Raw genomic sequence first — 12,500 nt, forward strand, 5'->3', positions numbered from 1 at the left:
GGCATGGCACACCGTCTCCCCCTGCTGGCAGGTGCAGACGCTGCAAGGGTCCCTCGCCGGTGCCCACTCGGTGCCATCTTCAAATTCGAGGTCCTCGAAGACACAAACTGGCAGTCACCGGTAAGAGTGGGGGTGTGTGTGTCAAACTGGGTTTCATCGTGGCTAGGCTGCCAAGCACAAACCTGGGTTTCGTCCCCACTACCTGAGACTCTCCATGTTTTACAAGGCCTTTGTAAGTGGAACTTCCTACCGGTGAGGACAATCGGTCAGTGGAATGGCTTTTGCCCCCAGGCGTGGTGACTGCTCCGACACGGGAAGTCTTTAATAAGAAATTGGACAGCTACTTGTCTGTAATTGTATGGGGTTCCTGCTTGAATAAGGGGGTTGGACTAGAAGACCTCCAAGGTCTCTTCTAACTCTGTTATTCTGTTCTGTTCTATTCTATTCTATTCTATTCTATTCTATTCTATTCTATTCTATTCTATTCTATTCTATTCTACTCTACTCTACTCTATTCTATTCTATCTACTCTGTTCTGTTCTGTTCTGTTCTATTCTATTCTATTCCTCCTGTTCTCTCCTATATTCTATTCTATTCTATTCTTTTCTGTTCTGTTCTGTTCTATTTTCTATTCTATTCTATTCTTATTCTATTGGGAAGGGACCCCAGGGGCTGCATTGACACAAGTGGCATACAGGTTATCCTCCACTTATAACCATACATTTAGTGACCATTCTAAGCTATGACAGCACTGAAAAAAAAAGCAACCCGCAACTGGTCTTCGCGCTTACTGTCATGAATGGTTGCAATGCGAGGACTATCTATATTACTTGTACAAATAACTCAAGGCGGCGAATGCACACAACACCCCGTCCTCCTCCTGTTTCCTCCCCCACCAGCATTTCAGAGTGTTGAATAGCAATAGCCTCCTGCGACACGCCAAGCCATAGTTTGCTGAACCAACCTCAGCCAGCTGCATTTGTAGGACAGCTTAAGCCTGTGGTGGCAAAGCTAGGGCATGCATGCCACAGGTGGCACGCAGAGCCATTTGTGCCGGCACACGAGCTGCAGGCAAACTTACCTCACTGCACATGTGTGTGCCTCCCAGCTGATTTTCGGCCGGTTTGAGGCCTTTTATGGCCTCCCAGAGGCTTGAGGAAGGCTTCTGCAGGCTTTGCAGGCCAAAAACTAGCCCCGTTTCATCACTTCCTGTTTTTCCGGAAATACCAGAAGTGATGAAACAGGCCTAGTTTTCGGCCTGCAAAGACTGCAGAAGCCTGCAGAAGACTTCCTTAAGCCTCTGGGAGGCCAAAAAAGGCATCAAAATGGTCAAAAATCAGCTGTGAAGTACAGTGCAGGTAAGGGTGTGGCAGGGTGGGTGGGTATTGTGTATGCATGCGTAGAGGGCATGGGGGGGCACCCATTACCTTTTGGGTGCTGGCAGCAATCGCAAGCGTGCAAGTGCACACACAATTTTTGGTACAGGCGCCCAAAACGGTTAGCCACCACTGGCCTCAGCCATAAATCCTAGTTTATGATGCAGAATCTCCCCAGTAGAAGCCAAATCCAAACGAAAACCATTTGTTTGAGATCCCTAGCTAATTAACGTATCTTGAATCAAAAAACACAGGTGGTCCTCGACTTACGACCCACCATTGAAGCCCAAATTTCCGTTGGTAAGCGAGACGTTTGTTTAGGGCATTTTCGCCCCCATTTGAGGGCCTTTCTTGCCAGCGTTGTTAAATGAATCCTCATGGTTTTTAAGTCAGTAACCTGGTCGTTAAGTGAAACTGGCTTCCCCGGTCGGTCAGAACATCGCAAAAGGGAATCATATGATTCTACCCCCCACCCCACCCCGGATGCTGCGACTGTCATAAATACAAGCAGGTTGCTGAGCGTCTGAATTTTGATCACGTGACCATGGGGGAATGCTGCAACGGTCATAAGGGTGAAACACGGTCGCAAAGTCGCTTTTTTTCAGGGCTGTCGTAATTTTGAATGGCCACTAAACGAAGTGTTGTAAGTCGAGGACTATCAGTAATAAGAAAGGGATTGAGTAGTCCTTTTGGGGTTGATTAACCCGTTCCAGGCCCCCTGGAGATGACTCAAACAAGTGAGCCAAGTTGTGTGCTGCAAACTTCCATGACGTCACCCATCCAAGCTGAGCTGAGGGAGCCCATTCAACTCCACAGGGGGAAATGAGCAGCGAAGGGGTCAAGGGGGAGGGTCAAAGGTCACCTGCACACACTGGACAGCAGCGTTGGGGGTCTCGGAGGGGCCGGGCGCAGGGCGTCGGGGGGCAGAGTTCCTCCTGGCATCGGACATGTCCATCCTGAGGGAAGGAAAGAAAGAGAAGCGAACTCCCCAGCCATTCCGCAAGTGGAAGAGACGGGTGGGCTTCCGCCTCCAGAATTCCCCAGCCGGCTCAGGGAGTTTGGAACGGGGGGGAGGGGGACGTCAACTCCCAGGCTTCCAAAAAAAAAAAAAAAAAAAGATGTTGAGACTCAGATGTTGAGTGTGGAGAAGAACAAAAGAGGCGATTTTAGGGGACGGGAGGCCTAAAACATGCAACAAATGGTTGCAGGAATTGGGTAGGCCTAGTTTGATGAAAAGAAGGACTGGGGGGAGACAGGATGGCAGGATTTGAGGGGCTGCCACAAAGAAGAATGGATAGGATAGAATAGAATAGAATAGAATAGAATAGAATAGAATAGAATAGAATAGAATAGAATAGAATAGAATAGAATAGAAAATATGGAATGGAGTGGAACAGAATAGAATATAATAGAAAATATGGAATGGAATGGAATGGAATGGAATAGAATAGAATAGAATAGAATAGAATAGAATAGAATAGAATAGAATAGAATAGAACAGAACAGAACAGAATAGAATAGAATAGAATAGAATAGAATAGAAAATATGGAATGGAATGGAATAGAATAGAATAGAATAGAATAGAATAGAATAGAATAGAATAGAATAGAATAGAATAGAATAGAAAATATGGAATGGAGTGGAATAGAATAGAATAGAATAGAATAGAATAGAATAGAATAGAATAGAATAGAATAGAATAATGGAATAGAATGAATAGAATAGAATAGAATAGAATAGAATAGAATAGAATAGAATAGAATAGAATAGAATAGAATAGAATAGAATAGAATAGAATAGAAATATGGAATGGAGTGGAACAGAACAGAATAGAATAGAACAGAACAGAACAGAGTAGAAAATAGATAGACTAGAAAATGGAATAGAAAATAGACTAGACTAAAAAAGACAATAGACTAGAAAATAGACTAGACTAGAAAAGAAAATAGAACAGAATAGAAAATGGAATAGAATAGAAAATAATAGAATAGAAAATAAATAGAATAGAAAAGAGAATAGAATAGAATATAGAATAGAATAGAAAATGGAATAGAATAGAAAATAATAGAATAGAAAAGAGAATAGAATAGAATATAGAATAGAATAGAAAATAAGAGAATAGAAAATAAGAGAATAGAAAATAAGAGAAAAGAGAATAGAATAGAAACTGGAATAGAATAGAAAAGAGAATGGAATAGAAAATAGAATAGAATAGGATAGAATAGAATAGGAATAACAGAGTTGGAAGGGACCTTGGAGGTCTTCTAGTCCAACCCCCTGCCAAGCCAGGAAACCCTATAGCATTTCGGTCAAATGGTCTGACCGAATCCTCTGTAGAAGAGGGGGTCAAGCTAGACTCCAAAGCTCCTGAGTGCAGGACAACAACGGATGGAAACTAATGAAGGACAGAAGCAACCTGGGATTAAGGAGAAACTTCCAGACTGTGAGAACCATTAACCAGTGGAAGAGACGTTGCCTCCAGAAGTTGTGGCTTCTCCCACACTGGAGGATTTCAAGAAGAGACTGGACAAGCATTTGTCTGGAATGGGAGAGGGTTTCCTGCCTGAGCAGGGGTTGGACTAGAAGACCTCCCAGGTCCCTTCCGACTCTGCTATTCTATTATTCTTAGATAGTTCAATTAGAGTAGAACTGGAGGGGACCTTGGAGGTTCATCTAGTCCACCCCCCCCTGCTCAAAGAGGAGACCCTATATACAATTTCAGACAGGTGGCTGTCCTGTCTCTTCTTCAAAACCTCCAGTGACGGCTCCTCCACAACTTCTAGTGGCAAGCAGTTCCGCTGGTTAAATTTCCTCACTGTGAGGAAGTTTCTCCTTGAATTCCAGGTTGCTTCTCTCCTGGATTAGTTTCCATCTGTTGCTTCTTGTCTTGGGTTCCGGTGCTTTGGAAAATAAGCTATATCATTCTGAATTCTGGCCTCCTGATTCAGTCTCCCTCCCAGACCAACCAGTTCACCCAGCATCCCCTACTCACCAAGCACCGGCACTGCAGGCAGGGGCTTCCCGCAGCAGGTGAGAACGTCACTCCATCCTGGTACAACCGGCCTTCAAATTCACAGACTCGCAAAGGGGATGATAAACAGATAATCAGAGTTGGAAGGGACCTTGTAGGTCATCTAGTCCAACCCCACCCCCCGTCCAAGCGGGAGACCCTACACCATTTCTGACAGATGGCAGTCCAGTCTCTTCTTGAAAGATTCAGGAAGGGAAAAGAGTAACGCAGAAGGGGTGTGTCGAACTTTCCTCTCCTTGGCGTAACCTCGGGGTAATTTTAACACAAGAGCTTTCCCTACCCCCTAGCGCTCCACCTGGCCATTTCTACACCTGTCCGTGGGCAGACAGGTAAGGAGAATTCCCCCAGAAAGAAAACTACATAGAAATAGTTCTCGGTAGGACCATAATGGGATCTGGACGTTGCAGTACAGATCCCATGTACAGTTGTGGCGGTTGTACAGCAAGCCATCATGTGAGGAACCCTGTTTTTTTTTTTTTTTTATGTGATGGTTGTTAAGTGAACCCACAGTCATTAAACAGACCCGTTGTTTGGTATGGGGAGTTTTTGCCAGATGCCAGATGCCATGTTTTGGCAAAAATACGTCATAAATTGCAGTTGGGTGAATGCGAATATGGGCTGGTTTGCTGAGTGCCCAACATGCAGTCATCAACTCAGAAAATGCTTGTTTTAGAGTTGCCATGACCGGGGGGCAGATTTGAAGGAGCAGTGCGGCAGTTTGGAAATGAAAGTGCATTCCATTCTTAACTTGCAAAGATTGTAACTAAGCTACCAGAATTTCTGCCCGGAAAATCCCTAATTGGAGAATGTGATTGGTGACTCTCAGCTATGAAGGTGTTTCATTGGAGGATATGAGTTGTGATACACCCAGAGGGGAGGGGTGGGAAATCAGGGTCATAGGCAGGAGTGGGATTCTACCGGTTCGCACCGGTTGTATAGAACCGGTTGTTATCATTCTGCGCAGTTCGGAGAACCGGCAAATTGTGCCCCTGGCTGGCCCTGCTCCGGCCCTCTCCGCCTGCTCCTCCCCTCCCTGCCCAGTCAGTCCTTATCGTGCATGCGCAACATCGCTCACTGCGTTCTCCCCCGCCTAGTCACTCCTTAAGATATTTCTTTTCCCCCCTCATGCGACGATCAGCTGTTGTCCGATGATCAGCTGTGCCAGGATCCCATTTGCTGTCTTGCTGCTTCACCCAGGAGGCTCCCTTGAGGTTCAGGAGGGGAAAAAGGGCGCGGGGAGTGGGTGGGTGGGTGCTATGTGCCCCCCGCGCTCCATTTTCTGCCTTCCTGGCCCCCAAGGAGGTTTCCTGCAAGTAAAAATGCCCCCTGAGGAGGCTTCCCTGAGGCCCAAAAACGGGAGGTGGTGCTGCAAAAAAGGAAGAAGAAGAAGCCACCCCCACCCAGTCACATGGCCACACCCACCTAGCCCTGCCCACAGAACCAGATGTTAAAAATTTTGAATCTCACCCCTGGTCACAGATGAGAGTAAATGATGTGTCTCAGAATTGGCTTGCTGTCAGGATTCCAGCAGTGGCTGGAAATCGTGAGCCTCGAGACAAACTTCAAAATCTTCAAAGGATTTATTAGGAGCAAACATGTCGGCATGACCTGCATGAAGCCGGCTCTGAGACACGTAATTTAAACTGCCCCACTGCTCATTCAAAGCCCCCCCCCAATTCATGGTAACTCTAAAAGAGGCATAGAAATGTTTTATGAGTTGACAGCAGTCACAGGACTGGGGGGGGGAAGGTGGGGGCTCCGGCTGTCGGAACTTTGAATCCAGGTTATAAGTAGTGGAGGGAGGTTTGTCGTAACTTTGGGCGGTCATTGTAGTATGTAAGGTAATCCTCTGATAGATTTAAGTCCTTGACTTAAAACCATTTGTTAAAGTGACCATTTGAAGTTCCAACGATGCTGATTTATGACCCTTTTTTACACTTACGACCATTGCAGCCTCCCCATAAAATTCAGACCCTTGGCAACTAACTCATACTTACGACGGTTGCAGGGTCTCAGGGTCACATGACCCCTTTTTGTGACCCTCTGACAAGCCATGTCAACGGGGAAGGCAGATTCACTTAACAACCATGTTACTGGCTTAACAACTGCAGTGATTCACTTAGCAACAGTGGCAAGAATGGTCGTAAATTAGGACAAAACTCTATGAATAACCATCTTACTTATTGAAATTTTGGGGTCCATTGTGGTCACATTGTGGTACCCAAAAAGCTAGTGGAGAAACTCTCAATTTTTGATAAGGTTACTTTTAATATTTGCACAATCTAATTAGTACGTTCAACTTCTCTCTACTTTTACATTCTTCTGGGTAAGATAAAACGAAATACAATTTTGTGTTTCTTTTGGCATCCTTCAGATAGACTGCTCCTGATGGGGGGGAAGCTTTATTTTGCCCGCTCAGCCAATCTTGTTGGGACTCACCCGATGGCAAGAGGACCGCCCAACCAATGGAATCAATCAATCAATCAATCAATAAAATTTGGGTTAAATGCATTTTGGGGGTAAATGTTTAAACTTCCCAGGGGGAACAAAATGATCACCTGCCACGTGTGTGTGTTTACACACACAAACACACATGCACAAACACACACAAAAGTATTGAATACATGAACAGTGTGGCATCTGGGTATAGTTATAGTTTTGATACACGATAATAATGATAATATTAGTTACATTAATCATACTCACAGAATTATAAATATTAAAATTAAAGTTATTAATATATTAATATTTGCTCCACCACTGTATATATAATCCTCCATCATTTAATTATTCAATATTTTAATATACAATACTAATAACCATAGTAATATTATTTAAGTATCCATAATAAAATCATATTTCAACTTCTGAACTTTACATCTATGTATTAATTTTAAAATATTATACAGGAATATGCATGATATTATTTTCCCCCTCCAGTTCCTACCTCCATTCGAATTCTTAATAGAACAAATCTTATATTAGGAGGTATTCTATTTCTATCCATCATCTCTTGACCGTTTTAGTATTTCTATTCTGGTTGATTTTTTAGCATGTTTCCCATACTCCTCTCCCTTGGGATTTTGTATCGCCATGCATCATTCATATTGGATCTAAATACTTCCTCTCTCTCTACCAGTGGCGGGCTGAACATTTTTTTAACAATCAGTTCTCTGGCTGGGTCATGTGACTGGGTGGGTGACGTCACTCACGACAACCAGCCCCGCCTCCCGGCCGCTTGCTTCGAAGGTGGAGGTAGGATCCAGCCGGTTAAGGCAAATCCCACCACTGGCTGGCCCCGCCCGTCCCCCCCGTTTTCCAGCCTGTTTTTGGGCCATTTTTGAGCCGTTTTCAGGGCATTTTTCGGGGCATTTTCAGGCCATTTTGGGGCATTTTAGGCCATTTTGGGGGTGTTTTCAGGCTGTTTGGGGGCATTTTCAGGCCATTTTTGAGCCATTTTCAGGGCATTTTGGGGGCATTTTCAGGCATTTTGGGCATTTTGGGCCATTTTCAGGTTGTTTTGGGTCCATTTTAAGGCCATTCTAGGGCCATTTTCAGACAATTTTTGGGCCATTTTCAGGCCATTTTTGGGCCATTTTCAGGCTGTTTTCAGGCTGTTTTTCAGGCTATTTTAAGGCTGTTTTTCGGGCTGTTTTCAGGACATTTTGGGCCATTTTCAGGCCGTTTTCAGGCCGTTTTTCGGGCTGTTTTCAGGCCATTTTGGGCCATTTTTCAGGCTGTTTTCAAGCCATTTTGGGCCATTTTCAGGCCACTTTTTTGGGTTGTATTCGGGCCATTTTGGGGGCTGTTTTCAGGCTGTTTTTGCCCCAAAATGCCCCAAAAAGCCAGTCGAAAAACGAGCAGGGACAAGGCCTGCCAGTGGTTGGATTTGCCGGTTTGCCAAACTACACAGAATCTTAGCTACCGGTTCGCCTGAACCGGTGCAAACCGGCAGCTGCCCACCTCGGCATCTCCTACCTCTTGCTGCCAAACCTTCCATACGCTTATCAGTGCCTCCAGGAAGACGGTCCTTGAGTGGACATCCCTGGAGGGCGGGGGAGGATGGGAAACATGTTGGGGGGGGCAACTCACCATCACAGGTGGGGCAACACTCCTCCGGGTGCTTGCCAGGATGGCTGCAGAGGGCAGGTGGGCAGCTCACCTGCCTGCAAGAGACCTCGCCAGCCTGTGGGGGCAAGCAGTTCAGTGGGGGGTTGTGTCCCCCAAGACAGACTCAGTCCCCTCCCCCACCCACCCAGCCAAGCAGACTCACCATACAATGGCAGCGCTTGCAGGGGTCTGGGGTCTGCACGGCGTGGCCGCTGCGATACTCACGTCCTTCCCAGAGGCAACCTGCAGGGGCGACAGGCGGACTGCAAATGTTCTACCTCACCAAGGCTCCTTCGGAAGCTGCCAGCAGGGGGCAGCAGAGCCAATTTGGCCTATTCCCCCCACGGGGAAGGAGGTTTCCCACTGCTGTGCTGATGGGGGTGGGGTGGGTGGGCGATGGGGTTTGGAGTACTTGGCTCCATGGCTTCCCTCTCTGTGATGGAGACAGGAAGGGGGAATAGGGGGATTTTGCCGGACCGGTTCTACAATATTCTGGAAACTGGTCCAGCAAATATCCAGAAAAAAAGCAAGCTAGAACTTAGGAGAAATTTCCTGACAGTGAGAGCAATTGATCAGTGGAATTCCTTGCCACCAGAAGTTGTGGGTTGCTTCATCGCTGGAGGTTTTAAAGAAGAGACTGGACAGCCATTAGTCTGAAATGAGCAGGGGGGCTGGACTAGAAGACCTCCAAGGTCCCTTCCAACTCATTCGATTATTCTGTTACTTGATCAATCCTCCCTGCCAAGGATGAGGAACGTGGTAGAAGGAGTGCATCGTACAGCACACCCGTAAAAAAAAATAAAGGTTTTAAGCTTTAATTGCATGAACGGGACACCATCTTGGCTTTGTGACTTCCGGAGGTGCCTCGTATGGGAGATAAAATTATTGCTACGAAATCAGGTGGCCCCAAAATGGTTGAAATCTGCATTCATTGTTCAATGACACCATCGTGGTTTGTCTGGGATGCCTAGCCACCCTTTCTGCCCATGGACACCATCGTGGTTTGTCTGGGATGCTTGCCCCGCTCTTCTCCCCAATGAAATCATTCTGGTTTATTTGGGATGCCTAACCCTTCTTTCTGCTCAATGACAGGATTGTGGTTTGTCTGGGATGCCTGGGCCCCTTTCTGCCCGAGGATATCATTGTGATTTGTCTGGGATGCTTGCCCCGCCCTTCTCCCCAATGAATTCATCGTGGTTTGTCTGGGATGCTTAGTCCTCGGTCTGCCCAAGGACACCATCATGGTTTATCTGGGATGCAGAGCCCCCCCTTTCTGCTCAATGACATGATCGTGGTTTGTCTGGGACACCTAGCCCTTTTATGCCCAATTTCTCATTGTGGTTTGTCTGGGACACCTAGCCCTTTTATGTCCAATGACTCATCATGGTTTGTCTGGGACACCTAGCCTGCTCTTTCTGCTCAATGACATGATCGTGGTTTGTCTGGGACACCTAGCCCTTTTATGCCCAATTTCTCATTATGGTTTGTCTGGGACACCTAGCCCTTTTATGCCCAATGACATGATCATGGTTTGTCTGGGACACCTAGCCCTTTTATGCCCAATTTCTCATTGTGGTTTGTCTGGGACACCTAGCCCTTTTATTATGCCCAATGACTCATTGTGGTTTGTCTGGGACACCTAGCCCTTTTATGCCCAATGACTCATCATGGTTTGTCTGGGTCACCTAGCCTGCTCTTTCTGCTCAATGACATGATCGTGGTTTGTCTGGGACACCTAGCCTGCTCTTTCTGCTCAATGACATGATCGTGGTTTGTCTGGGACACCTAGCCCTTTTATTATGTCCAATGACTCATCATGGTTTGTCTGGAACACCTAGCCTGCTCTTTCTGCTCAATGACATGATCGTGGTTTGTCTGGGACACCTAGCCTGCTCTTTCTGCTCAATGACATGATCGTGGTTTGTCTGGGACACCTAGCCTGCTCTTTCTGCTCAATGACATGATCGTGGTTTGTCTGGGACACCTAGCCCTTTTATGCCCAATGACTCATCGTGGTTTGTCTGGGACACTTAGCCCTTTTAGCTCTTTCCGCCCAATGACGTCATCATGGCTTGTCTGGAATGCCTAGTGCCCCCCCTTTTTAGTCCAGAGCCCCCCCCCTCCCAAGACTCACCATCACAGACGGGGCAACAGGTTCCAGGCCGAGGGTGGGCAGGGTGGCGGCACAGACTGGCGCACTGCCTCCGTTGGCAGACGGCATTGCCCTCCTGCAGCCGAGGGGGAGAGGAGGAAGAAGGAGGGGTCCTTGGAGGGGTGTAAAAGGAGGGGCTTCTGGGAGGGGGGATCCCTGCTGCCCCCTCCCCCCGATCTAAAGAGGCCGCTGGTCCAGAAGCCAAAGAGAGGAGAGATGCGGGCACAACGGCCCGATAAAATTCACTGGATTTTTGTCCGGTAAAGTCAAGATGGAGCCTGCAGAAACTCCACTTGCTTTTGTTTTTTGAATTTATTTAGTGAGTCATTGGGACCTGTAACTTGGGAGCGGTCCGGTGGCCTAGAGGGGGAGCCCTCGCCTCACAATCAGGAGAGGCTGTGAGTTCGAGCCTAGGTAGAGGCATTTATTTCTCTCTCTGGGCACGATGAGAATATATCTGCTGGGAAAAAAAACACCTCTGTACTGGTGACAGGAAGAGCATCCGGCCAGTAAAACACTCTGCTAGCTCCATTCAGTTGCCCGGAGTCCACACCAATGCAAGGGATGATGGGGTCGTTAAAAGAGGATGATGATTGGGATCTGTAACTTGGTCCTTAAGTGAAAAGGTCACTAAGTGAACCCACCTGCTTATAGCTTCAGCCTTCCTTGGCTTTGCAGACCCAACAAGGTGCTAAGCGAGAGGTTGGTGGTGAGGGGATTTTTGTTCATCCCCGTCGTAGTTGTGAACAGTCACTAAACGAGATGGTCGCTAAACAAGACAACCTGTACACCACCATCTTGCTTTTTGGGGCCCTAATCGGTGGACTTTCCTTATTTTTGGTTTGGTGCCTTCGACCTTTCCTGGCGCCTCTCATCCTGACGGGATGACCCATCAGCTTCTAGTTTTGACAGGTCAGCCCAACTTGGCCATGGATCGAGTTTTCTTTGAAGATGTTTCACTTCTCACCAAAGAAGCTTCTTCAGCTCTGACTGCTGGGGAACAGAAGGATTGATACTCCTTGCAGACAGCAGGTCATTTGCATCCTTTCAGAGAGCTGTTGAGGCCACTTGGAGGTTTGTCTGCATCCTCAGGGTCACCCTAAGTGGGTGCAGAGCAAAAGGACCGTGCAATTCCAAGAAGGCTCCACACCCATTTGCACCACTCAGGTGTGACCCCGAGGACACAGACGAACCTCCAAAGTGGCCTCAACGACCCTCTAAAAGGATGCAAATGACCAGCTGTCTGCAAGGAGTATCAATCCTTCCATTCCCCACCATCCGGTCAGAACTGAAGAAGCTTCTTGGATGAGAAGTGAAACATCTTCAAAGAAAAAAACCAGAAAGTCCAGTTGCCTCCTGGATGACAGAGAATCTCCATAAGTATCATGCTAGGACAGTGGTGGCTAACCTTTGGGGCTCCTGTGCCAAAAATTGCATGCACGCTAGCGCGCACACACACACGTGCCAGCACCCAGAATGCAATGTGCCCTCCCACGTCCCCTGCTCATGCTCACACAATCCCCCCCCATGCCACCCACCACCACCTGCTTACCTGCACTGCACCGCACAGCTGACTTTTCGGCTGGTTTGAGGCCTTTTACGGCTTGGAATAATATGCCCATTTCGTCACTTTCAGTATTACAGGAAGTGATGAAATGGGCCTATTATTCACCCTGAAAAGCCTTTTCCAAGCCTCTGGGAGGCCGAAAAAGGCCTGAAGCTAGCAGAAAAATCAGCGGTGAAGCGCACGCATACGCAGTGAACTAAGTTTGCCTGCAGCTCGCGTGGCAACACAAACGGCTCTGCGTGCCACCTGTGGCATGTGTGCCA

General features: G+C 47.2%; 2 protein-coding genes across 3 annotated transcripts in view; one reads left to right on the forward strand and one right to left on the reverse strand.

The window, feature by feature from the left end:
- KCP (kielin cysteine rich BMP regulator) overlaps positions 1 to 12,500 on the reverse strand; it is a 93,981-nt gene that overhangs the window by 57,361 nt on the left and 24,120 nt on the right. For both annotated transcript variants that reach the window (XM_087968990.1, XM_087968989.1), the window contains exons 12-17: positions 10,653 to 10,746; positions 8,682 to 8,761; positions 8,501 to 8,594; positions 4,370 to 4,455; positions 2,239 to 2,332; positions 1 to 107 (exon numbers count right to left, since the gene is read on the reverse strand). The exon at positions 1 to 107 is cut by the window's left edge and continues 46 nt beyond it. In XM_087968990.1, the coding sequence (XP_087825116.1) occupies positions 1 to 107; positions 2,239 to 2,332; positions 4,370 to 4,455; positions 8,501 to 8,594; positions 8,682 to 8,761; positions 10,653 to 10,746 (555 nt within the window). The remainder of the gene's footprint in view (positions 108 to 2,238; positions 2,333 to 4,369; positions 4,456 to 8,500; positions 8,595 to 8,681; positions 8,762 to 10,652; positions 10,747 to 12,500) is intronic.
- LOC113427841 (C-type lectin lectoxin-Phi1) overlaps positions 1 to 12,500 on the forward strand; it is a 370,378-nt gene that overhangs the window by 35,422 nt on the left and 322,456 nt on the right. The window lies entirely within an intron of this gene.

Source organism: Notechis scutatus, chromosome 6 (assembly GCF_049901735.1).
Source record: "Notechis scutatus isolate UNSWTSFEM ecotype Mainland chromosome 6, rNotScu1.2, whole genome shotgun sequence".
NCBI classification, from domain to species: domain Eukaryota; kingdom Metazoa; phylum Chordata; class Lepidosauria; order Squamata; family Elapidae; genus Notechis; species Notechis scutatus.